Here is a 27363-nt window from a genome sequence, read left to right as displayed (position 1 = left end):
AATAAAAGAGGAAGCTCCCTTCTCAGGTTGAAGCAAGCAACTGCAATTTAGCCCCCTTTCAGATCCATTGTTATCCTGCAGTACCCTGGCAAGTCCACAAAGCTGAGAATGGAGTTGTCTGCTTTCTCTTTTACCAGCTGCTGATAAAACTATATGTTGTACTACTTCCAATCCAAAATTGCTAAGCACATGTTATCAATATGTTAACCCGGACTAAACATATGCATGTACCTATATTTACTGGTGTTGAGGAAGATACCATGTCACTAGCTGAGTCAGGCAGAAAAATAGTCCAGAAGACCGCCGAGCCCATTATGTAAATGCAACAAAAAGGGCAGCTCGTTTTATTCTGCTGCAGGCTACACTGGAAGTACATTTGTTATAGATTTGCCAGCCTGCTGTCATCACACCCCTAACACTCCATCAAACACTCAATCCACACAGTACAACATGCTCCGCTCCTGTATTACTTGCTTAATTTGATTATTCAACTACTTCAGCTGCATAAAGTAAATGATGTTGAAGAAGTCAAGTCATCAGTTCATTTGTGCAGCCCAGGTAATAACCAGGGCAAATTAAGTGGAAAAACATTTACTTCAGGATCAGGTGACAGATTAAGTTATGATAGCATCTGACTTAAAGGAGCCTGTTAAGGGTTCTTATGGACCGGTTATTTAGTGTCCCCTTTGGCCTTATTCTAACTTTGTCCGCTGCCACAAATATGAACAAAGGTGTTAAACTAAGATAAGTCTATAGAACTGGTGGGCAAGGCAAAATAAACTGGGCCGAGTGCCTCTAGGTAAAACTTTCAGATATAGAATTCAAAACTTTCACACATAAAATAAGAGGCTCATGGATCCATACCAGGGTAGTCAGGGTATGTAGAGAGCTCAATTAGCATGTTGGGTGCTAAAAATGGCACTAAAATCTTAGGAACATTAGGTTTTTAGATACACTGCTCCCTATAGGAGAAAGAGCAGAATAAAGGCACAGAGAATTGCTTTACTTGTATAACCTAAAGGGAACCTGTCCCCAGGAATGTCATTTTTAGCTGTTGACAAGTTCCTATAGCTTATGCTATGCTGACTTTAAAAATGCCTTTGCCAGCTTTCTGAATCATTTCAGTAGTTTAGATAATATTAATTCACATTACCGGGCACCCTGCCAACAACATGTGTGTGTTTGGGGGCAGCTGCAGCCTGTGTGTACCTGTATCAGTCTCCTCTCCCCCACAGTCATGCAGCTCCCTCTCCCTTCCTCACTTTCTGTCATGTGCAAGGATAGAGGGGATGGTGTAGAGGAGAGGAAAATGCATAAGGAGACACATGCAGGCTGCAGCTGAGCCATCTCCATACGGCATACTGAAGCAATCGCCCATGGCCAACACCTGTGATTGTTTGTTAACCTGTTAAATGCCGCCAGCAAAACACCGCCTTCTTAGCAAGGATCATCTCCTCGAGACTAAGGGGCCTTAAAAACCTAAAAAAATTCACATAACCCCCTTTCCCTATGTTGAAAACCAAAATAAACAAACATAGTCATAAACATGTCATCTATCACTGCATCCTAAAAGTCCAGATCTTTTAAAATATAAATGTGATTATTCCCATCAGTGAACCTCCTAACAGAAAATAGCGCTATATATCCAATTTGCCACTTTTTTGCCATTTTGCAACAAATAAACATTGAAAAAAAGTTTGTGCAGGCCCCAAAGCGTTAGCAGTGAAGACATCAGCTCATCCCACAAAACATTGAACATATGAAAAATTATTAGAATATGGCCAATTGTTGACATTTGTTTCTGTACAAAATGTTTAAATTTGTAAAAATGTGTTAAAACATAATAAGAACTATAAAAATTTGGTATCTCCGTGATTGTACCTAAGAGTAAAGGGGAGTTGTCATTTGGAGTGCACATTGAAAGACTTAAAAACAGAGCCATGTACACTGAGAACTATAATTTATTATGCAGAAAGCAAGACCTCAAACAACTCAGTACACAAAAAAATAAAAAAGTTATTTGATTTTAAAGTAGGTGAGCAAAAAATTAAAACACAAAAAACAGCATCAGCTGGAAGGGGTTAAGTCTATATTGTGGGAAAACGTTTTAAAGTAAAATTCTCTGAAAAACTGAGCACTCCATAAAGGCAGGAAGTGTAGAACAGGGACAATATTTACATTTTTCCTTGCCGTTGTTTTTAGTCCATTTGGCCAACAAGTCCTTAGTCTAAGCCTCTGCATGTAATTAGTCCAATTAGTGAAGTGCTTTCGCAGCGCACACCCGAGGATTTCGTCGTTCAACATTAAATGTCAATGAGATTTGTTCTTGCATCAACAAACCTACATGAATCCATAATACTTTGATAACAGGAAGGATGATATTGTGTCACATAGAATGATAATGATGATAGACACTATCTATAGCAACTCTCAGGACAGGAACACTGGAACTCTACAAAGCATATGGAGAACATGGAAAGGCAATTGTTAATTGCAGAATGTGTAGACTGTATGGTAATGTTGTATTTCCCCACACAATATATACCGTATATATATATATATATATATATACATATATATATATATATATATATATATATATATATATATATATATATATATGCAGCATAATATGTATATAATGGTGCATATCCTCCATTCTTTAGTGTCAGACCAGATGATGAGGCACCCAGACACTGCGTCCCCATATCAGCTGCTATGGCTGCTACCGCTGTAGTTAAGCCCCTGATTTTGGTAGGTTTAGGTCACGTTATTTATAAATGGCTTGCCTGCCAAATGTTTAGTTGTGAAAAAAGTGTACTTTTCTATCTTGTAAATATTTATTAGTTTTTTCATATGCTTAGATAACACTTGATTACACCTAACTGATCAGGTACCTTGTGATGGCCAGACAGGTTCAACAGCTCTACGACCAACAGTAATACAAGTGACATCCCAACCTCCACCAGTCACATACTGTACGTACTCAATGCGTGATCTGAATGGGAAATGGAAGTAAGGAAATACCAGAAACCTCTAGTGGTAACTACTTGCACACGAACTTGGCCAAAACCGACTGTGAAAAAACATTGTTAACATCCATTGTTTACAGTCCATTTGCCTCATCCTGGCATCTGTTTTTCAAGGATCCTCAAAAACATTAAAATAACGGTCATGGGCGCTGATCCATTAAAAAGTATTGTATTTACTGCTGCCGTGTACTGTCCATTGTAAACTGGCACTCGGCTGCACTAAAAGCAATATTTTTTAATAGATCAGTGCTCACAGCCTTAAACTTAACAGACCGTGTGACTGATTCATTAAAGGGTTTGCATCTGCCCTAATGAAACCACATGAAAGCAGAAAACAGAGGAATCAGCCATAAAAAATATAACATGTCTAATCATGGAAGAATACAAGTTTGTGCAAAGTCTAATGGGAATGAGCATTCAAAGTAGAACTACAACTGAACTCTTCTACTCTAGACTCAAGTCTACTGTTGCCGCAGACCACCTTCAGGTTCACTTTTTTTTTTAAGTTATTTGATCCTTCTGATGCAACGTCAATAAGCAACAAGCAGATACATGGATTTTTACGAAAAAAAGTCCCATAAAAAGTCTCATAGTTACTCCAGTCCCCTACTAGTCTATATGCTGGGACTTTTTATGCATTTTGAGAAAAAAATCCCACACAGCAATTAGAGTAAAAGAACATTTATTAAAGGGCCAAAGGTATTTTTATGAATATTATGGGCAATGGAGCTCCAAAAATAGACATAAAAATGTCAAAAAGGAGCTTCCTAATGATAAATAACCAACGTTAAGCCATGTCTTTGCATCAGCTAGAAGAGTTTTTGATCTTTAGATGTGAAATTGTTTTCACTCCTTGATAATAGTGTAGAACTGAAACACATAATATAATGAGAATGTAATTACTTTTCTTGATACATGGATTAAACTGTATTTAGATAAACCAATTATTACACTGGAAATGTAATAACTACAGATGTAGTTCTCACTGGTGTAACAAGGTAAGGTAATTCTTTGAATTAATTATACTGGAGGAAAACGAAAACTGAAGATAATTATATAGTGTATTCCAGAAGATTACAATGACCATACATATATTATTTGATTCACAGTTAATGTTTTAATGGAAAATTACCACCAGGTTGGAGGATTGTAAACCAAGCACACTTACATGCTGGCAAAATTCGCTCTTCATTTAGCTTCTTATTGCAGAATTTTAAAGCCTTTTTTTTGGTAAGGGCATAACTAACTAAAAGAAGAGCAGATCCTGCCAGAGGGAACACAAACCAGCATGTATGTGCTTGGTTTACAATTGTGGATCCTGGTGGTAGATTTGCTTTAACCCTTTCCCTGCCAAGGATGTATCTCATAAATCCTCACAGGGTGGCACCTCGATGGCCAAGGACATATGAGAATAGGACAACACAGAATTGTGTTTTTAGGTGGCAGGGATCCAAAAGATCACGTTTAAAGCATTTCGATAAAAAAACACTCCCGACTGCTTCTCTCAACTCACAGTAAATATTGCCTTAACCTGTTGATAAGGGATAATATTAACTAATGTTCAGGTTATTAACTCTCTGTTACCCAAAACAATCTGAGAGCACTGAGACCATAACTGCTCTTTAATTATCTTATACTGTGTGATTGTTCTAATGTAAAATTGAGTGAAAGGATCCTCTTCCCCTGTGACTACATATTAAAAATACGACCCAGAACATGTCCAGAAAGTTATATGTAACACGAAAAACACACACAAACACCTTCCTGAATAAAGTTTTTGTTGCAATGCTAATACAATGGCACACATCTAAAAGTTATCTTTGATATCTCAATAGCTTGTTTTATGGACATATAGGGGCACATTTACTTACCAGGTCACTCGAGTTCACTGAAAGTGCACTGTCTGTCTATAATGCAGCGTGTGGCGATTCACTAAAATCGTGCGCCAGAATTGATGAATGTGTCGCTTCCCCATCTTTTTTGTGGTACATCTTTAACATAGGATGTGCAATGCAATTTAAGAGTTAAATACGGCGCTCGGTCCGAGTGAGTTAGACGGCACAACCCGTAATTTGTGTCGCATGAAAGCCAGCGCAGCTGCGCCACAAAAGGGTTGCATGCAACACAATCGCAGCACACGCACTTCTTAAATACCTGTGAAAACTGTTTTAAAATGAAGTATGTGAACAGTCAGACTTAAAGGGAACCTACCACCACAAATCTACCTATAAATGTAGATCGGGTGGTAGGTGGATCAATGGGACGTGAGGTTAGCCCTTTTAAGGGCTAATCCTCACGTCCCCGCACTTTTTTTGGAACTTTTATCAAAGTTTTATGCTAATTTTATTATGCGGCTACTGGGGCGTGGAGTAGCCGCATCTGAGGTTACACGAGACGGCTACTCCACGCCCCGGTAGCCTATTTTCTCCTCCTCCTCACCATCTTCGGCGCGCAGCTGCTCGTAGCTGCGCGCCCTCGTCCGACGATCCTGCAGTCTGCGCATGCGCAGAACAGCAGGCCCACGTCTGTGCAGCCCCGGCTTCGGAGCAGTCACCGCGCAGGCGCGGGCCTGTTGTTCTGCGCATGCGCCGAAGATGGAGAGTAGGAAGGGTAAAGTGGCTACCGGGGCGTGGTTGCAGGTTGTTAGTGTCTTAAAAGTTCTAGCAGAAAAGCTGATTTTGGTTATTTCAGGTTTAGTGATTTTATGATGATTTATTCATGTGATCACATGACTATGACGTATCTATGAACTCTACACATGTTCATCTATTACATTTAGAAGTTGTGAATTATGTTCTGTTTGGGGCACAATTTTTGTCATGAAAGTATTTTTTTTGCATTTTTAATAACTTTACAATTTGAATCAAAATTGCATGAAGGTGCCTTAATGGAATTTTGAAAATGGGGCTCTGCTTTCAGAGAACATATTTTTTGTTGGGATTTAGTAAAATTCTTTATGCTGTAATTTCAGTTTAATTTGTACAGATCAAAATTGTTGAAATTACTTTGGCCAATAATACAACAAAATTTCCCAGAAACGCCTGTCAGGGAAAGGGTTAATGTGGAAATTGACAGGGCTTCTTTGTCCTAGGAGAACTTTAGCCTCAGAATAGAGGCTAAATAGCAAAAGAATAAGGTAATTCACAGATTTGCATTATAGGGTTAAGAGTAGACATGACTTCTATATACATTCTGTATACAACTACAATTACCTTTTCATCTGTTATAACTAAACATGCTACATAGTGTTTCCTACAAAGTGGCCATACATATCATACCAAGGTTGTCTTAACCATCCCAGAAGATGCCAGGTAAATAAAGTCTAGGGCATGTTGACATTCAATATGCCTGATCCTTTGGTATGCACAACATACCAAACCAAACCTGTACAAAAGAAATCAGGAGAAAAGCTTTTGCACTTGCTACTTGCTTTGCTACTGAAGGTCTATGGCTCCATGCGTCTCTATTTACAACAGATTACACTTGCAAATGTGATAAAAACTTACAAAATCTTAAAGTGTAACTAAACCTTCGAAGCAAATATTTTTTGGTTCATAAATAAATAGTGCATGTGATAACAGTAATCTTTGTAATATTCTTCATTAATTAAAGAAGCCTCTCTGTTTCTTGTTTCAGCTTTCTCCTGCAGCGAGCAGTATATCTGAAAGCCTTCTGATGTCTATTCTCTTCAGACAGAAAAGGAGGCTAATGATTAAATTTTTATATACCTAAAAATATTTAATTTTATGATTCAGCTCTCTTGAGGTGAATGGACTATCCAATTATTATAAAGAGTTAAGTCATTTGAAGATTTATCAAGCTCCTTCATCTCTTAGCTGCGGTATAAAAGGACAGAAAGCTGATTTACACAAACTGCTTAAATAAAGAAGAAAGACAGGGGAAAAAGAAGGATATGGGAACTGATTATTTTAATAAAGTATATTACAATGTATAAAATCACCTGCCCCATTAATTTATAACATTTTGTTAAAAGTTTTGTTGCACTTTAATCTTATCTACTAGAATGTTTAATGTTATTGTGTTAATGTATACATTTACCATCAACACTTTATTTTTAACAGAGGCAAGTTAGGCACATGTTGAGGGTGGATGATGCAATTTCCATTGCTTTTTTAAATTTTTACATTAGAAGAGGATTTTTTCATAGGACAAACAAAAACAGATATAGAATGCTACTAATTTCAGAAATGCAGTATATATAAAAAAAATGGGGGACAGGTGCTAGCGCATATATAGTATAGTAATTTGGTAAGTTAAATGTATAGAAATTAAATATAGTCACACATATAAAGTCACACACACTTAGACGGCTTGATCACTAAAGGGGCAGCCTGTGGAAATCCTGCTCCTAGAATCTTTAGGTCGGATAGGTTAAATTCAAGATCCAACGTTAGCTTTTAGCCATGGTTAGAAAAAAAAACCACTTTGATGGTGCTCATCCATCAAAAAATACTCAGTTTGGAACTACCCTCATCATTCAATGTACTTGCATGACTGATGCCGAGCCAAATCCGGGATCAAAACATTTCTCTTTTTAATATTTGATTAAAACTGTAAGTTGATCTATGCTCATAGACAACTTGTTTTCAACAAATCTTATAATTAGAATAAAAAGTATTTTTTAATGGTTAAGCGCATTCATAGTGTTCTTTGGACTAATCTCAGAAAGGTACAATCAGTGTAATTTTGACAAATGCTTCAGCATTTATTAAATGTTGTGTTGTGCACTTCAATGTGATTTTGTATATTCCTTTTTTGTGTGTTTTTTCTTCTAATATAAGCAGCTGGTGCGATAAAAAACAGAAAGAATACAATAAAAGAATATTAGCATTTTTATCCCTAAGAAAATGTGTCCTATTTCCTGGAAATGTTTTTGAGGAACTTATTTTAACTTTCGAAACCTGTAGAAAGGTCTATCCGTATACTCAGAAAGGATCCTTTCATTTTTTTTCTGTAAAATTTCTCAAGGGAGAATGCACCTAAAGACTCTATGCGGCTCTCCTTTTACTTTTATTATGAGTCCTTTTTCTGTATGTGTTTTTAAAATAATGAGATCATAAACACAAAATCTGTTTGTACATTTGGTGCGAATAGTTTATAGAGAATGGTTCCTACTTTTTGGTATTGTTAACAAAATAGGTTCATGAGTACAAATCATAGAGAAAAAGTTTATTCTGTACTTTCAGTTGTAGTGAGGATTGTATAATAGACATACTTTATGGGAACAGCCTATAACCTCCTAACAAAACGTTCAAATCTACATCCTCTTGCTTACACACATAAGGTACAAAAAAGCACTAGACTAAAATAACAAAATATGTTATAAAACTATGTGGCTTCACATGTTGCAGTAGAGAATAAAAATACTTCCACAAAATTTCTGCAAAGAAAGTTAATAGATATTGGTTTTTACTAGTTATCAAAAGCTGCGTCCACCTAAAGGTGACAATACACATTTCATAAAACTTTTTGACAAAAATTGCTGATCTTCCCAAAAGACGATAACCAGGGAAAGAAGAATGGGGCATGTCTGATCTTTTTGTTCTTAGAGAGTATCCACCAGAAGTAGCAGCGTACAGCTCTCTCCACATTGAATTAAACATATTTAGCCACATGTTTAGCCAAACTGAATATGTTTAAACTCATAATAGTACCTCATATACTAGGGCAAGTTTTGTATAAAGCCAAAAAATGGCATGTGGTAGAAATCCATGATCTATATACAGTACAATCAATACATACATCCACAGTCAATAGAAATAGGGTGTGCACCCTCTATGAATTCTATGCTTTAATGTATCAAGGAATACTTTGACAATGATTTTAGAAAAGCAATTGTTGATTACAATTTGAAGTCCTTCATCCTCTGATGAATAAGATTTTTCACAGGTGGAAAGCATCGAAGACATTTGACATTTGGTTGACATTTGTCAACCATGAACTCCTCTTAATAATGTGAGGTCATCTATGCAGCAGATAAAGCATGGGTGAGACCGGGTCCTGCAACTGGGTTATGGTCCCAATGACATTAGCAAACATACAACGGAATGGCTAAAAAAATCAGAGAATCACAGTGTTAGTCCAGAGCTCAACTAAATTGAAATTCTGTGGTGGGACCTTTATAGAGCTTTCTATAAACAAATGCCTAAAAACCTTTGAGAACTTAAGGAACATTGTAAGGAAATGGGGGCCAAAATTCTTTAAGAATGATGGGAGAAACAGATGAAGTCACTTTGAAATGTATTCATCTAAATTACTTTCTACTAAAGCTGCTTCTGAAAGCTATTCATTCATGGGATGTGCTTATTTTTTTAAACATGTCTTGTCACTTTTGGATTTATTTTCTCCATGTGTTGTTCATCTTAGCTTCAATGCATCTAGCTTTACACACTTCTTAGGAACAAATGTCCTGATACGTAAAACCATAGAATTTAAAAAGGGTATACAGGCAGTCCCCAGGTTACATACAAGATAGGGTCTGTAGGTTTGTTCTTAAGTTGAGTTTGTATGTAAGTCAGAACTGTATATTTTATCATTGTAATCCCAGCCAGAACTTTTTTGGTCTCTGTGACAATTGGATTTTAAAAATGTTGGGTTGTCATAAGAATCAAGAACACTAAATCTTCATTACAGACGCCTGTGATAACTGTTACAGCTGATTATTGTAGCCTAGGACTAAAGCACAATAAATTACCTATATCCAGAGGTCCGTTTGTAACTAGGGGTCGTATGTAAGTCGAGTGTTCTTAAGTAGGGGACCGCCTGTACTTAACTATTCGCATTACTGGATACATATATATGTCCATTGTGCAAGCTGCAAGCAGGGGAATGTGATTCACCACTCGTGGTATGTCTGACCTCTGTGGGTCTGCCCAAAGGAAAAGACTGCCGGCGCTGCAAAGGAATAGGACCTGGCCTAACATTTGTGGTGAGGGCAGTCAGTACAGGGTGATGCATGGTGAATGCTGTAAATGTGCCCATGTGCAATGGGGCTGTGAGTTAGTCGCTGTTTGTGCTGCTAGCTAACAGCCAAAGCACACGTTTGTTCGTATACAAAAAAAATGTGCACCTCAAGGGACTGTTACCGCAAAGTCAGAGTTTGTGCCACAATTATTTCTAACATGCGGCCAAATTTTGCAACATGAACAAAGTGCACCAAAAAAAAAAAGATACACACTTTACGAGCAGTGTAGGGGGCACCAGATTCATGAAGAACGTGCGCCACAATTCCTGAATCAGGTGCACCCTGCACACTACACAGGCAAACTGCACTAGTTTTGATAAACATGGGCCACTATATACAATAAATTCACATAAAAAATGTCTTCAATGACATCACTATCCTGCATTTTAATGGCTTTTTGTCTTATGCAAGAATATATTATGACAATTTAGCATATACTTTTCAGTTAAATCATGCATTACCAATATAAAATGCCTTGTGAACTTTCAGTTGCAAATACTTGAATTATGTCACATATTGGTTAAAGTCAATAAACCCAGTTCAATTGTTACTCGACAAGGTGAAGGAAACACAATACATGACATGGATCAATCTTACATTATCCTTTTCTGACTAGTTCCAATGAGGTTATTTCTATGGTTGGCTAAAATTTTGCACATAAGTGTAATATTATTTCATTGAGTCCTAGGAGGCCAATCGATGCAGTGTTCATGTATATAGAATGGGGAGGTAACCCTTATTCTGCACTGGAAAAGCAACATGCTGCCAGTAACCTAACAAAGAATATAAATCAGACACACATAAAAGACATCTTTCAATCAGCCCAGTCAATAATGTACAATCTCGCATCAGGTTCATACATTATAAAGAAATGTCACTGGCTAAATCCACTTTGTACCCTGAAGCAGGATCTGGTCTTGTAACAGTTTTTTATGATCCGTAAACAAATATGCTAATGATCTGCAAGTGCGCTGCTCACCCCCCTGAGCACTTGAAGCTCATTAGCATATTTTAACACATCTTCTTTAGGAAAAGGAGACAATAAAACAACTATTACAAGGGCAGATTCTGTCTCAAAGAGGATTCAGTCCGTAACACTGCTTTATAAGTTATGAATCAGACATTAGATTTCATTGAAAACTGTAGTGGTGGTCACATGTCTAAATCAGTTTCAATCGTCAAAAAATATCAGAAAATAATTAAACGGGCGCTTTCTATGGGATCCTAAGAGCATGTAGGACAAACGTGATTTATTGTAGGTAAAGTCGAGAAATTTCCCCATCTATATTACCTGCTAGAGAAGGCCACAGGACTGTGATATCAGTGTTCTGCAGCAGTTTCTAGCATTTTGGAGGTGCATATTCAGGGTCAGTTTAGAGGTATGTGCACAACTGGCCCCCACAAATCAATACAGCGCATATAATGACCATAGAGAATTTTAACAGCTCTGGCCAAAAACATTTTCTAATCTCCTTTTAGCACGCCAGTCTTTGAGGAGGTTAGAACTTCCCTTTTAAAGAACCCCACTTAGAGGTGGGCTTAAACAAATGGGACAGCCCATGGCTTGTTCTCATTTAAGAGTGCAAGGCTCCACCTATGCTCAATCTTCACTGTCTTCCCTACAGATTCTTCCACCTTCAGGTTTTCCAAAGCTTGAGGAGGAGAACAGTAGTTTTTGGGACAGGGAGAAGGCAGATGTAGAAAAGGGGGAACTAAGATGCCAATGTACCACATAAGATATTGGTCACAGCCTAGAAAAGAGAAAACATGATAATGGAAAAACATGTATTGTTCACATTAAGCAATTCAAATGTACTGAAATAGATTATGGTATACAAAAGGTGTAATACTCTTCTATAGTATTACCACTGTAGTGAATTACTGGTGGAAAAATTAAAGGTAGTAGAAATTAGAAAGCATAGATTTTAATATTTTCACTGTGTAGAATAATGGATTAATTTAAGGACACAGATTTTGGGTTCTTTGGGTACAAAAAGTACCCAAAATTGGGCATAGTTTTCTGTGTCTGCATCTCTACTGTAATTGTAAAGATCTCCCACTGAATGAAGCCATTGTATTGCAACTGTTAATACGTAAGGGGAAACCAATTTCATAAACTAAACAGCATGGGGTCAGAAACCAATAGTGAAGGTACATTATTCATTGTTTCAGATAAGTAGCTAGTGACTCCCCAGCAGATAACCCAGTACTACTACATCCCATGTTGACATACCCTTTATAAAAAATCTATGAGAATGTCCTCTATTTTGAAATGTTTTTCACTTGACGTATATAGAGTATCGTACCATTAGCCATGCAAATAATTACTCCTTTTGAACAGATTATCCAGTGTACTCACTCAGCTGATTTCCAAAAGTGACCTGGATGAGAGAGGCGTCTGTTCCGCTTTGGCAGTTTTTCCAGCATCTCCATCAGTTTGGTGAAAGTTGGCCTTTCTTCTTGCTCATAGGCCCAGCAAAAAAGTAAAATGTCCTAACGAAACAGTATAAGAAGAAAGTACTAGGTGTACAAAGATAATTTATACATTATTCAGATTAACTTACACAGGTATACATAACATTTAAAGGGGGATATTTATCACAACTGGGCAAATATCCTGCTCCAGCCATGATATTTCCTTTCCCTAGCTTGTTTCGGGTAATTCAATGCCAGGTCTTGGCTACCATGGAGTTTTGCTTTAGCCTGCACAAGCTATGGCAATTACACCAGGTTGGGGCATCCCCACTGGTGTAGGGGTTAAATAGTCGCAGTTGCTGATCATGCACCAGGAATTGTGACTTATTCATGTATTGTATGGCAGAAAATTGGACTTAACATGAAACATAAAGGGGGGAATTTATTAAACATGATGGACTGTGTTAATATGCCCCTAAACCCCCCCCCCCCCCGTTGGTGTACTGGACGCTTGATATACTAAGAGGCTTTGTTCATGTCACCGTTCACCCTGCACTGAAAGTGGCGTGTTGGGCAGAAAACAAACAAAACTGTTGGTTTTCAGGCATTTTACATGCCAGAAAACTGACAGACCAGGCATATTAAATCCCCCCAAAAGCCTTAGAAAATCCTTAAAAAAGCTATCATAAGAACGTGCATAAAAAAAGCTGTCCGGTGAGAGTTTTACTTACGGATATCTCCTTTCCCATTCCAATTTGGCTAAGATTTGGCTTCATGCCTGTTCCCACTTGCCATATTATGGCCTCCGCAGGTTGGCTTTTAAATGGCCACTCTCGAGCATGCAACTCATACCAAATAGTGCTGTAGATATGCAACACAATATTAATATACCATGCATATATCATGCTTCCACAAGAATTAGATAACATTTTATTTTTAAAGAATATTTGCTAAATTAATAGAAATAAACTGTATTTATATAATGTTGTCAAGGCCTCGCCTATATGGTCATCTATGACGAAGAAAAGTAGATACTCTACTACTTCACAAAGGTCCTTTGTTTGTCATGTAACATTCTTTGGAATGATTGTGTTATCTATAATGCATTATTGCACTGAACTCAAATATTCCATTAATTCAACTTACCCAAGTGCAAATACATCAGAGTGCTTTGAGAATGGAAGTTTATCCTCCTCCGTGTCAGGAGACAGCTGCCGTATTATTTCAGGAGCCAAATGACAGAGCCAACCATTAGGGATCCGCAGCTTGTCTACTCGCCTGATCAATGTAGAAAAGAGTAGTCTATATAAATATTTGTGCCATGGATTAGTTGTATTTCGTGTATTTAAACATGGCAATAAACCAATATAATAACAGGAATAATGAAACATCTGTTGACAAACAAGGGGATCTAAGAAGCCTCTAAAGTGTCATGTCACCATGGACATGCACAATAGAAGAACTTTTAATAACTAAAATATTACTTAATTGATGACTTAAAAATGTGTTTAGATCAAGCAGCGTAACATCACGGCGGTGATGTGAGTAGAGTCACTTTTAGGTCTCCATATTGATGACAAACATTGTGCTGTTTGAGCACTGGTTAGCTTACATTGATGTAATAGCTGTTTTATGCTTTAAATTTAGAGTAATATACAAAACATGGCCACAGTTTACAGAGCAGCTTCCATAAATCTGAAAAATTCTGATGACATTAAAGTGAAATTAGTTTACGCATCTGGCGATAAAGACCACAAGACAACAAATCAAACCACAAATTGACCAGTGGAAAAGCGGTAATTACAGAAAGCCTGATGAGATTACTTTCATTGAGTGAAATAACTAGCAAATAGTATTTTAGGAATTAGAACTAAACTGTCTGGAGAAAGCACCACCTACACTGCAGAACTAAAATGTACTGAAAAAAATACAAGTCCATCCTAAAATGCAACCCAACAAGGCAGTCCAGATCTCCCCACAGGTTCATCAATAAACCACCTACTTTATTAACCCCCGGACCATATTGTAACTTAATAAAATAAAATAATCTACATAAACATTATATTTTATATCTTATTTAGGTAAATATAAATGAAATAGCTTGAAATGTAATACAAATTTAAAAATAGTCATCACTCCAGTAATTGAGAGCCTTTATGTCCGTCTTATGGCATTTGACAACAATGGCCATTAATAGACTGCAGTGGTCACATGCTGTTCATATGTATACAAAGACCCCAGAATACTGGATCAAGATTTTATTTTTGGTAATGATGTTAAAGAGGCTGAACCACCCGTAGAAAGATGATGAAGGTATGATCACTGGTTGTTTGATTGATCCTGTGGGAACCAATTACTGGGATCCTTACGCCATGTGACGAACTTACAGATACCCCCTAGTTACAGATGAGCCTCTCTGCCTACTGTGACCTCTGGTGAAGCTCTCTAGATGCTTTACTTTAGTCCCAGGCTGCAATGATCAGCTGTAAGGTGTCTGTAATGAAGCTTTATTAATAATCCATGTTCCCATGAAAGCTCAAAAATGTTTTTCTGGAGTTACAATTATAAAATATACCTGTACCATTTACATACAAATTCAACTGAAGAACAAACCTAATGAGCCTATGTTGTATGTAATCTTGGGATTGCCGATACTGCTGTCTTTGTCAGTCTCCTACTTTGAATAGAATGACAGCGCACATCACTGCCTATGGCACAATTTATACATGGGACAACTTTTCTGCATTATCATAACCCGAGCGTCAGAGGGGGCAGCAGCTTCCTGTTAATCTGCATACAAAAAAAATCAGCTTCCTGAAACCTACAGAGTAACAGTACATAAAAATTATGTACTATAGCAATATATTTGTCTCACATTTATTGGTTTTATGAAGGTGAAGGTACTATAGAAGTGTGTTAATTCTTTTATTCGGAGCATTAAAGGAGTTGACCCATATGGACCCATCTTTCGCTTTATTCGGGCTCTCAAACTTCATAGAAAAGGTTGGCCCTTTTTTGTGAAGGTATCTCACAATCTTATGGATTTAGGCATTTGGTTTTCAATAAATTACCATACAGAAAAGGTCATTCATCACAATGGCAGCCGTGTAATATTACATTTCCTCTACAGAGGTCGTAACTTATAATTACTTCATGTTACCAGAAAACAAAAACTGATTTTTTTTTTAGCTGGGGATCTGGGTAGGCAGTCTAATCTAATCCAGACATATCCAATCTTAACATTACAATATGGAATAGCTTTTTATGTAATTACTTAAACCGTGCATTCAATCAAAATGTAAAAAAGCTTATTTCTAAGAAATATTTTTAGTGTTATGGCTACTTCCAGGAAATGGTAAACATAGCTTTATTAGCTGATATTTTTTATCATGTTATGAAAAAAATATATATTAATAACAAAGTGACATGTTTAATGGTGAAGTACTAGAATAAATATTAAATCTTATGACAGCAAATCTATTAGAAACTTTATTTTGTTAGATGTGGCATGAAAATATAGAAATAAACAAGTCAAAAGATGTTCTCCAAAGGCATTCGGGGTTAAAGCATCATTGTTGTCAGAGGAGATAGCCCTCCATTGTACTGTTAGAGTCTGCTGTGCACCATAGATTATACAAAACTTACAAATACCCATGGGTGAGGAGAAAGCTTGAGAGCAGAAACTGGAAAAAGAGATCACAGAGGATGAAGATAAGATATTCAAGTCCTTTCTTATCTGCTGACAATATTCAATGCCTGCCCAAGTATTTGGATGTGAATGATATAAATACAATTTCCATCAAAACATTTTTACAGCATCCAAAAAATGATTGTTGTAACTCTGGACTTCACTAATGTTCTGTGAATGAAAGCTACTATTATTAGGGTGGCAGAGTTCTGCAACAAATCTGCTACATGTAAATATACTATTACAGTAGGCAACACCCTGAGACTTCAGATTTATTCCAGTCCAGAGAGGAAATAGCTATTTTAACCTTTTTTCACCCTTATCCAAATAACATGAACAGTTTTTACTTATGGCTTAGTTTCTAGTACTGTTCAATTGGTTTGAAAAAAAAAACATTTGGAGATATCATCTTAATGCTAAATCTAATTTTGTTTTCCTTTTTTGTTTATTAGATAAAAAGGCAATATAATTTCAATAAGCTTTGCATAAATTCTGTTTATTCTGTCAAAATTTGCTCAAAAAACTATCTACACCTTGTAAATAGTTTCTCACTGCTTTAAGACACTTTTACGACAAAAGTATGCCAAAAGAATAAGAAAGGGGTCTTAAAAAACATAATTATGAGTTTTTAATGAAAAAATAAAAGAAGTGGGGGTAAATTTATTGTGACAGTCATGCACATTTTACCATCCTGAGTTTTACATATGCCGTATTTACCCAGGACATTGTAGAGTGTATATAAGAGGGATTTGTTTACCTCCACTACTGACACAGCATAGGGGAGCTCACCGGGAATGCTTAGCTAGGTCCCCATTACAACACTGACATCACTTCCGCAAGGTAAGTCCTTGGACTTTGAAAGGATTTGCCCATGAAAAAAAATTCTCTATTTTCAATCCCTTATTGATGTTTACTCAATAAAGATAATTTTTACCCCCTTACTTTACAATTTTACTCAATTTTATTGCTGTTCTAGCTCCTATCACTCCCTAGGCGGTCAGTGTAAAATTCCAGGGTGTGGGAGGGACTCTAAGCAGATACATTATGATCCCTCTAGTTCTGTGAGCTGACTGTGTGGTTAGATTATCAGGGTCCAGGTTTAAGTAGACTTTCATTTAGCTTTTGGACGTTCACTAGTATCTGACACATAAAAAGAGAGATGGGACAGATGAGAGATGATGAAGTCCATGAGATGCATATAACACACAATTACATTTTCAGCTCTACTTAATCTCTGTGTTTTTTCTCCCTCCTCTCTTGGATAATGACCTTATCTGTCTGTAGCTTGTAGTTACACTCTCCTCACGCTGCTTGCCGACAGGAAGTCTCTGTATGAGTTTGTCTTGGAATGCAAGGGTGCAGAGAGGAGCTCGGTGCAGCGTCAGACATGAGGGCAATATGTCTTTCCGACCCTAAAGTCATAAGTTTAATGGTCCAATCCCGGGGCAACTAAAATTGTGTACACCAGGACTGATAGACACAGGCTAGAATTATATCTGTTAAAAGCTGTATTTTTGTTAATAACAGTGAATTAGAGAATGAGTTATTTTGTTATCCTGAGGATATTTATAATTGTTGTCTTCGTGGGAATAACCTTTTAGGATAAAATAGCCTTGATGTTAATGGGATATGTATTCTATAGTTTCTATATTAGATTGGGGACAAATAAATCGATTCCATAAAGGACATTGTTCAATTTAAAGCTTGTAATTAAATACTTCAGCTCACTGCAGGTCAAGATAAGATACTATATATTACAAAGTTCCCTATACTTGCCTTTACTATAAATTTATTCAGAGGTTGGTGAGAATTCTGTAACCTTTTAAGCCTTTGATCACACATCTTTTTTTCATTTATGTTAAATTAATATTGTTTCTCTGTAATATTCCAAGGAAACAATGGATTTGCACCACATTGCAATGTGTGACTTGTTGTCCTACACCAAGAGGTAGGAATTGTAGGAAATATGGCAGCATTTAGGAAAGGTTAGTTATTTTTTTAATGACATAAGGATTAAGGGTTATATTTAATTCTTGAATGAAAATGCTTCATGGATGCGTGTGAATAGTTTATATTGAATTTGGAAGGTGACGGGCAATCAGTTAGAGTAGACCAATTAGTAGGGAATTAGGGAATCAGAGATTTTCATGGTAAGTTGCTGTTTTTGAGTTGCATGTGACATGAGTGTACAAGTCATTAAATGTAGCGTGTAAAGGAGAGATTGGAGTCAAACCTAGCCCCAAGCTAGTGGGACTGCTGCAATGAAGTTATAGTAACACCACAGATGGAAATTGACATAGATATTAGGGTTAGGTCTGTTAGTCTGATGTTAGTTTGCACAATGGGGGCTGTGCCAAACAAAAGAAGAGGGATTAAAGAGGACCTGTCACCCTTAAAAATGGCCCTAGGAGCTTCTTACTAAAGACAGACGCAGCATTGTTACACTGCTAGTGTTATCAGAAACCTCCGATAACGCAAACAAACACTGCTGCGCTGTACTCTAGCTTTAAGAGGGGTCTGGCGTATTCATGAGGGGCGCTGCCTCTTCCCTGGACTGCCCCGCTCACTCCATAGGCCAGCGGTGACTGCTGAGCGTCATGTGGCAGTCACCACCCCTAACTCCACCCCCTCATGAATAAGCCGGACCACTTTGAGACCGATTCTGCGTTTCTAGAGTGCAGCGCAGAAGTGTTTGTTTGCGTTATCGGAGGTTTCCGATAATGCTAGCAGTGTAACAATGCTGCGTCTGTTTTAGCACTAGGAACTGTATGTGCCAACTTGCATACAGATTCAACTTCAGAACAAACCTACTGAAATTAACCTGTACATAACCTGGGTAATGCTAAATCATGACACTAAAGCTCAGGCAAGATGGCTGCCCCTAAAGGTTCAAGAAATGAAAGGAGCAATCACCTATGACAATTCCTTAAAAATCGTTTTGAAATTGGAGATATACTCCATGCAAATATACAATTTACTTAAAATTATTACAATTTACTTAAAATTATTACAATTTACTTAAAATTATTACAATTCCAGGGACATATCAATATTTACTAGACTGTCCATTATTAGAACTAATATGAGGGCTGAAGGAAAACAATTGTGGTGCACAAGAAACATTTCTTTTCGTAAACACTATTTGGAGTACAAAGCACAGCAGTGGATTGTGGGATAAGAATTATGCCATTTATGAGTTGTCATAACCACAATATCATATGCAATAAATTATATTTTTACACGTCTGGATGAGGCTATCAACCTCCGCAGGCCGCCTGCCCTTAGACCAAAGAACAACAGAGCTGGGTGTTTAAAGATAACCTTGAAGCATATAATTAGGAGTTTTTTCCTCCGTTGTTGGAACTGATGTTTAATGCATCCCAAGCCTTTCAAACCACAAGCCATGTAGAAAGCCCACAGTAGACCGCGCCAGGTGTCCTCATTTCCTGACTGCGCAGCTCATCCTGACACATCATAAGGAAAATAATTGCTCAACATCAATTTTTGCTGTGTTTTAATTGCAAGTTATGTTACAATGAAACGCTCATCATAAAAGGCATAGAAGAAAGGATCTCCCACATAATAATGCAGAAACTTTACAGCTGCTAATAGCAGTTTCTACATGTGTTTACGAACCCAGATGCGTTAACTTAAAGTGAACCTTTAAGAATATAGACAGGCAGAGAGGCAAAAATCCATCAACTATAGGTGATAATGTTGAGCCGCACTGCAATGCAATGTTATCTTTCTATAGCATATGTCAACAACTTAAAACGTGTCTTTGCTGGATAGGGCTGAGTCCTGTATTTTAGACTTGAGTTGGGAATACTGTACTTTGTAAATAGAGTAGAAAGGAATTGTCTCTTCTTGCATTGCTATTTTTATTCATAGCAATTTACTTCACCAGGAACTTAGTGCTTCCCCCCTGCTGTCACGGTACAGAGATTTATTTCTAGAACAAGATTTTGCACTTTGTATAAAATTTTGTGTGTCTCCAGCACACAGATATCTTCTTAATAGTCATATATATTATTTGGTAGTTTTGAATTTGTAGTATTTTGAAAAATATATAACATATAATATAATAAATATATATAATAATGACAACAAATATACATATTCTCATAGGATTATCACAGTTGGTGCATGATAACAACTTGGAGCTCAGCTCTGTTACAAGTTTCCTGTTGGAATGTTGCATTCCCAGAGTTTACCTCTAGTGGCTGCTGTTTCACTGTGAAGAATTATTGCTGCACTTCTAAACTTGTCCACTGGGCCAGTTATTCAACTTGCTCTCTATCAAGATGGCTACTGTTGTAGCTAATGAAAGTTAACTTGCCTCCTGTTTGGCCTACTAAAAGAAGTAAGCCAGTCACAAGTGGAGTGCCACAGGGGTCAGTATTGGGGCAACTTCTTAATATTTTTATTAATGATGAGGGTTTACACAGTAGAGTTTGCACATTTGCAGATGATATTAAGTTCTGTAAAGTAATGAATACAGTGGCAGATAGTAACATTACAGAGGGATGTATGAAAACTGGAGGTAAATAAGGTAAAGGAATGCACCTAGTTCAAGTAAACGAAAAGTAAATTTACATTTTTGTAAAACTCAGGGGATAAAGACTTGGGGGTATTGGTGGATAGTAAACAATTTTAGTGATCAGTGCCATGCGACTGTTGCTAAAGCTAATAAAATTATGGGATGTATAAAAAGAGGCATAGATTCTCACGATAAGCACATAGTTTTGCCATTATATAAATCACTGGTCAGACAACACATGGAATATTGGGCCACATTTATTAAACTGACTGTGCCAGTTTTCTATCTGACTTTGCACTGACAAGAACGTCCAAACTTCTTACACGTGTATTTCTGAAGTGTTTGCACCAGTATTGTGTCGTGGCTGCACTCTGCACCACAAATTCTGCACCTGGTGCAGATTTGGAACGTACGCCACATTTATTACAGTGACTCAACAGAATTGTGTTGCAAGCTGTAGGTTAAAGATGCACAAAAAAAAATTTGTGCTCATTTTCCGAGCAGTGCAGAGCACACCAGATTATTGGAAACTATGTGCCAGTATTCAATAAACTGGTGCACTCTGCACATTAGTGAGGCAAAATGCACATAGTGCAGTTTGCATTACCTTTGATAAATGTGAGCCAATGGGTCACATTTAATAAGAAAGTCGGAAACTGAAAGTGCTCTGCTTGTGTATAATGCTGGGTGCGACCGATTCAGTAAGAACGTGCACCAGAAATCATGAATCTGCCGCTTCCCTGCACTGGTCCGACAGAGTTCACCAACTTTTTTGTTGGTTATAACATAGGGTGGCTGACAGACTTTGCATGTTAAGCACGGGGCACGGTCTCACGTGCAACACTATAGTGGTGCTGACATTTCTTAAATACCTGTGCAAGCCGTTTTCACCTAAACGAACGTGCAAAGTCCGACACAAAACCGGTGCAGAGGTGAGCTACCAAGCTTATCAAGTGAATGGGGGGACTTAAATACAATAACAGATTGCAAATATTGGGGTCACCTTAAAAAAAGATGGCAATGTACACATATCTGAATGGGCACTGCAGGGATCTTAGGATCTTTTTATATCTAGGCCTGTGACCAGGACAAGCGGGCATCCTCTACACCTAGATTTACAATGATTTACAGTGACAATGTAGTGGATGGGATATATTCAAATCTCATCAAAATGCTGTGTGAAAAAAGCTAGCTTATAGGGAATTACACGTCAGGTTTGGAATCCATGTCACTTATGGCAAATTGTGGGTGGAGTCACCACCGAATTTCCACTGCGGTCCTTCTGCAGAGATTCAGTTCTGGGAGATTTTATTGTAAGTGGTAAAATTAAAGGGGTTATCCGGGTTTTAAAAACTAGTGAGGGCCAGGCTGGGGAGGGCTATTTAAAAAAATTAAACATCCACTTACCTCCTCCGGCGCCGCCGATGTCCCGCGCCGCGGTCCCTTCGATCCGTGCCCCTGTTTGTTTACAGGGGCACGGAAGCCGCGCACAGGGAGCTTCTGCTCCGCGATGTGGCCGGGTCCTCCCATCCGTCCCTATCTCCCAGCGTTGTAAGCGGGAGCTGGCCGGAGGCTCCAAGTGCGCCCTTGTAATGAAACCGGCGCACAGAGAAGACCGGCCGCGGAGCAGGACATCGGCAGCGCCGGACGAGGTGAGTACATGTTTTTTATGTTTAAATTGCCCGCCCCAGCACTGCCCTCAGTAATTTTTAAAACCTGGATAACCCCTTTAATTCCACTATTACACACACTTACGGTACATTTACCTGTCAGACACCCAGGTTGCTTTTAGAATACATCACTTTAGAAGTTAGGGTAAAACAAAGCAACACCTTTTACTCCCAATTCATTACATTTGTAGAAGCTCCTTAGAACTTTTCTTCTGCCTCCTCACATCTAAATCCTTAGTCTAATTCATTCTAAAACGTCATTTGGGTACTTGGATTTGCAGATCTGATATACCACACATAAGCAAACCTCCATAAAACATAATAATATGTGAATGGAAAAATCCAGCTGTTTAATTATTATGGGTAATGTTCTCAGTTAAATCTTCCATTTTACTTACATCATTACTCTTATATAAAGTAATTATCATGAATAATAGCTGAGGCCCGTTATGCATTTGGATGTTGTAGTTTTTTAATGAACATAATATAGCACCATATGTGGTATTGAAAGTAAAAACATCTAGTCAGAGTTATTAAATACCACTATATTTCTCATAAGCAAAAGCAAAAACAAACATGCATTAATAAAAAGTCTCTAGCTGGTTACAAAAGCGGAAGTCGCCAGGGAATACAGGAGTCACTATAGCCAATATGTAATTCTATTTCATTGTACTTTAGTTAAAAAGATATTTATGACCGTCTCTTAATTTAGGTGTACACTATTCTCTATGGGAACATGGGGGAGTCAGGAAAAGGGCTCCTGATGACAGGTTCCCTTTAGGTGGTTTCACAGATACTGGGGGGATTTATCATTCCATGTCAATGGCCTACATTTTTTTTTTCCTCTCACCACCTACATGCCACTTTTGGTGCAGGTTATAGCTGAATTCTATGTCTGAGCCTCTTCTTGTATCCGTTTGCAAGCAGGGAGAATGTTAAGATTGGCAAATGATGCACCCATCCTTGATAAATCCAACCCACATAGACTTCCCTGGATTTCTTTTTTTAAAAAAAGAACTGTTGTTGCTAGATATTGTGGTTACGACAAAAGGCAGAAATAAAATGCGCTATAAATACTACATATCTGTGAACTTTATGTAGAGTTCATAGTGGAAATAATATACTTTAAAAAACAACCTACACAATACATTTTTACCTGTTGGTTGAGCTTCTTATATCCGTTACTAAGACAATATTAAGACGATACCTTGCTACTAAGACAATATTACTCTCTAGTATCTTGACTGGAATGGAGTAGGTACCCAGCTTCTATACTAGTAATAACTAGAGATGAGCGAGCACTAAAATGCTCAAGTGCTCGTTACTCGAGTCGAACTTTTCCCGATGCTCGAGTGCTCGTATCGAATAACGAACCCCATTGAAGTCAATGGGAGACTCAAGCATTTTTCACTGAAAGAACACATTGAAAGAACACTAAAGAAGAACACATTGCAGATGTTTTCACTGAAAGAACACAGTGAAAAACACAGTGAAGAACACATTGCAGATGTTTCCGTACATCTGCTAACTTATCCGAAGACATTAGTGCCGAACGGTGTTCTTCACAATAGTATGTGAAGAACACCATTCGGCACTAATGTCTTCGTATAAGTTAGCAGATGTACGGAAACATCTGCAATGTGTTCTTCACTGTGTTCTTCACTTAAATGATCCTGTGTTCATTGTTTTCATTGTATTCTTCACTGTTCTTCACTGTGTTTCCTTAAGTAAATGCTCGATCTCGAGCCGGCGAGATACTCGTCCGAGCAACGAGCCGTTTCGAGTATGCTAATACTCGAACGAGCATATAAACAGCAGAATGCAATCCAAAAAATCTAATAAAACATAACTTTTATTCACAAGTTTCCAATAAAATTGATAACGAAAATACAAATGTCTAAAAAATGCCTAGTATATTGATCATAAGAGATCAGAATAGATCAATAGGTCAACGGATGCACATTATATACATTTATGCATAACATGAGTACAGCATTGCATTAAGTAAGGGAGATAGAAAAGGTTTGGTCTCACCAATCTTCACTGGAACGGGTTGGATTTATCAGCACTTCTGTAGGGAAGTATTCCAACTTACCCTGTTATTGCCCTTACTGCAGTCCTACTCCCGTTGTTAGTGACTCCCAGCCCTTACAAGGGCGGTCCCCAATACTGACCCTGTATGCAGACTATTGCACCCTGTACTTCAAGGTTATTATTGAGTCCTCTTCCCTACGCGTTTCGTACACCGTCGTGTGCACTCCTCAGGGGAAACAAACTTTCTGCAGGTTGCAGCGTGTCATGAGTTGCCAAGACCGCGGCAACCCCACTTATTGATTGCAGGCGTTGGCCCTAATGCATTATCAAATGAATCGGGTGTGAGCAGTGGCTCATTACTACCCGAATCTGTCCGGCTAGGCACTAAGTTGTTCACTGGCGTCGGCGCCATATTTTGTGCGCACGCGCCTAAAATAGCCATGTCGGCCCGCCCACTGACCTCCTACAGGCCGGTCATGTGATCCTGTAGCGATCACGTGGGGCCGTGGGCGGAGTCTGTAACTAGGGACGCGATGAGCGACGTGTCATCACACTTCCATCGTCACTGACAGGGTTCCCTCCCGTCACTCAGCGTTCAGCCAATCAGGTCTGTTTCTGCTATTGAGTGGGCGGGAAAAGGGACCATTCTACCCAGCAGCTTAACCGCATTAGATCCGCAAGAAAGATGCTAATTATGCACAGTTTTGTTTTACAGATAATACCATGCTCCCTTGGCTAAGTTGCTAAGGATTATAAAATAAAGGCCTATACTCTGGATCACGGCATTATATTTTTTGGCTTCTGAAGAGTCGTACAATTAGGCGCCTATATACTTTTGTATGGATGTGTGAGGACACACATACTTCAAGAGGGTTATCGGAGGCGATAAATCACTTTTGAGAACACACATACTTAAAGAAGGTTGTCGGAGGCGATAAGTCACTTACAGTAATCATTACAGATAAGTCACTTACAGTAATCATTGGCTTTCTGATATATAATGAAATGCTCCACTACTATATAGGTACATAATGTGGAGAAGTTGTTCTATAAAAAGGAAGTAAAATTCAACATCTCATTGAGTCCTTTAGGGGCGACGGTGTCCAGAAGGAAGATCCATTTAGTCTCCCGTTGTAAAATTATTCTGTCCCAGTCCCCCCCCCTTCACTGGTTTCTGTACTGCCTCAATTCCATGGAATTTAATTTTACTCACATCACCATTATGAACCAGATTGATATGACGGGCCAGGGGTGTATCTCTTTTATGTGCGATATCCCCTAAGTGCGCTCCCACTCTCCTTCTCAATTCACAGATGGTCTTCCCTACATATTCAATCCTGCATTCACAAACTGCTCGATATACCACCCCTTGTGTTTTGCAGTTTATGAATTGTTTTATCTTGTAGGTGGTACCTGTAACTGTGGATGTGAATGAATCACATCTTAGTATCTGAGGGCAGGCGACGCATCCACTACACCTAAAGCTACCAGTAATTCTGGTCGGCCTATCCAGCCATGTGCTGTTTTGACCTTGAGTGTAGTGGCTGTGGACCAGCCTGTCCTTTAATGAACGCCCCTTTCTGTAGGTTACCGTTACATGGGGGCTCACTACTTTCCTTATGTCGGGGTCCATTAACAAAATGTCCCAATGCCTCTCCAGTACCCTTTTAGCATCACTGGCTCCATTATCAAATGTTGTAATTAGTCTAATGAGCTTCTCCTCCTTTTTCTCAGTTTGTTTTTTGAGTAGTTCTTGCCGATCTTTCTGGAGCGCATTTTGGTATGCTGCCCTTAGGATCTTATCAGGGTATCCCTTTGCCTGAAATCTGAGACGCAGGTCATTTGCTTGTTTGATGAAAATTTTTGTGTCCGAGCAATTCCTCCTCAGGCGCAGATACTGCCCCCTTGGAATGCCACGTTTTAGGGGTATCGGGTGACTGCTTTCCCATCTCAACAAAGAATTTGTTGAGGTGGTCTTACGAAAAATCTCTGTTGTTAGGGCTCGATCTTTGTCTATGGTGATGCGTACATCAAGAAATGGTAGGCTCTTGTCTGAGCTCTCATGGGTGAAACGTAAGCCTATTGGATTGATGTTGAGATCCTTCACAAAACTCATGAAATTCTCAGGGGGGCCCCGCCAGATCACAAAGACGTCATCTATAAATCTATGCCACGCCTCGATCTTCGAGGTATCTGGCGTGTCTTCCTCCCCGAATACCATGGTTTCCTCCCACCAGCCCAGGAGCAAGTTGGCATAGGTTGGCGCGCAAGGCCAACCCATTGCCGTGCCCCTGAGCTGGTGGTAGAATTTACCATTGAATAGAAAGAAATTTCTTGTAAGGCTAAATTCCAAAGCCCTTAGGATAAACTTGTTATGACCCTCTTGCTGCACTCCTCTTGACCTCAAGAAGTGTGCAACGGCCTTGAGGCCCATACTATGGGGTATTGAGGAACACAAGGGGTGGTATATCGAGCAGTTTGTGAATGCAGGATTGAATATGTAGGGAAGACCATCTGTGAATTGAGAAGGAGAGTGGGAGCGCACTTAGGGGATATCGCACATAAAAGAGATACACCCCTGGCCCGTCATATCAATCTGGTTCATAATGGTGATGTGAGTAAAATTAAATTCCATGGAATTGAGGCAGTACAGAAACCAGTGAGGGGGGGGGGACTGGGACAGAATAATTTTACAACGGGAGACTAAATGGATCTTCCTTCTGGACACCGTCGCCCCTAAAGGACTCAATGAGATGTTGAATTTTACTTCCTTTTTATAGAACAACTTCTCCACATTATGTACCTATATAGTAGTGGAGCATTTCATTATATATCAGAAAGCCAATGATTACTGTAAGTGACTTATCTGTAATGATTACTGTAAGTGACTTATCGCCTCCGACAACCTTCTTTAAGTATGTGTGTTCTCAAAAGTGATTTATCGCCTCCGATAACCCTCTTGAAGTATGTGTGTCCTCACACATCCATACAAAAGTATA

The 27363-nt window shown here is 38.4% G+C and overlaps 1 protein-coding gene across 4 annotated transcripts in view; it reads right to left on the bottom strand.

The window, feature by feature from the left end:
- Nucleotides 1–2571: 2571 nt before the first annotated feature.
- KSR2 (kinase suppressor of ras 2) overlaps nt 2572–27363 on the bottom strand; it is a 287053-nt gene continuing 262261 nt past the window's right edge. For 3 of the 4 annotated variants that reach the window (XM_072142484.1, XM_072142503.1, XM_072142512.1), the window contains 4 exons: nt 13579–13710; nt 13164–13293; nt 12377–12510; nt 2572–11768 (listed from right to left, as the gene is read on the bottom strand). In XM_072142484.1, the coding sequence (XP_071998585.1) occupies nt 11762–11768; nt 12377–12510; nt 13164–13293; nt 13579–13710 (403 nt within the window). In that variant the 3' untranslated portion in view covers nt 2572–11761. Of the gene's footprint in view, nt 11769–12372; nt 12511–13163; nt 13294–13578; nt 13711–27363 lie in introns of those variants that run through there. The other variant, XM_072142493.1, reaches the window with a different exon arrangement.

This window comes from Engystomops pustulosus, chromosome 1, assembly GCF_040894005.1.
Source record: "Engystomops pustulosus chromosome 1, aEngPut4.maternal, whole genome shotgun sequence".
In the NCBI taxonomy this organism is placed as follows: Eukaryota; Metazoa; Chordata; class Amphibia; order Anura; family Leptodactylidae; genus Engystomops; species Engystomops pustulosus.
Note: the sequence above shows the minus strand (reverse complement) of the source record. Positions and strands in the feature narration are given on the sequence as shown.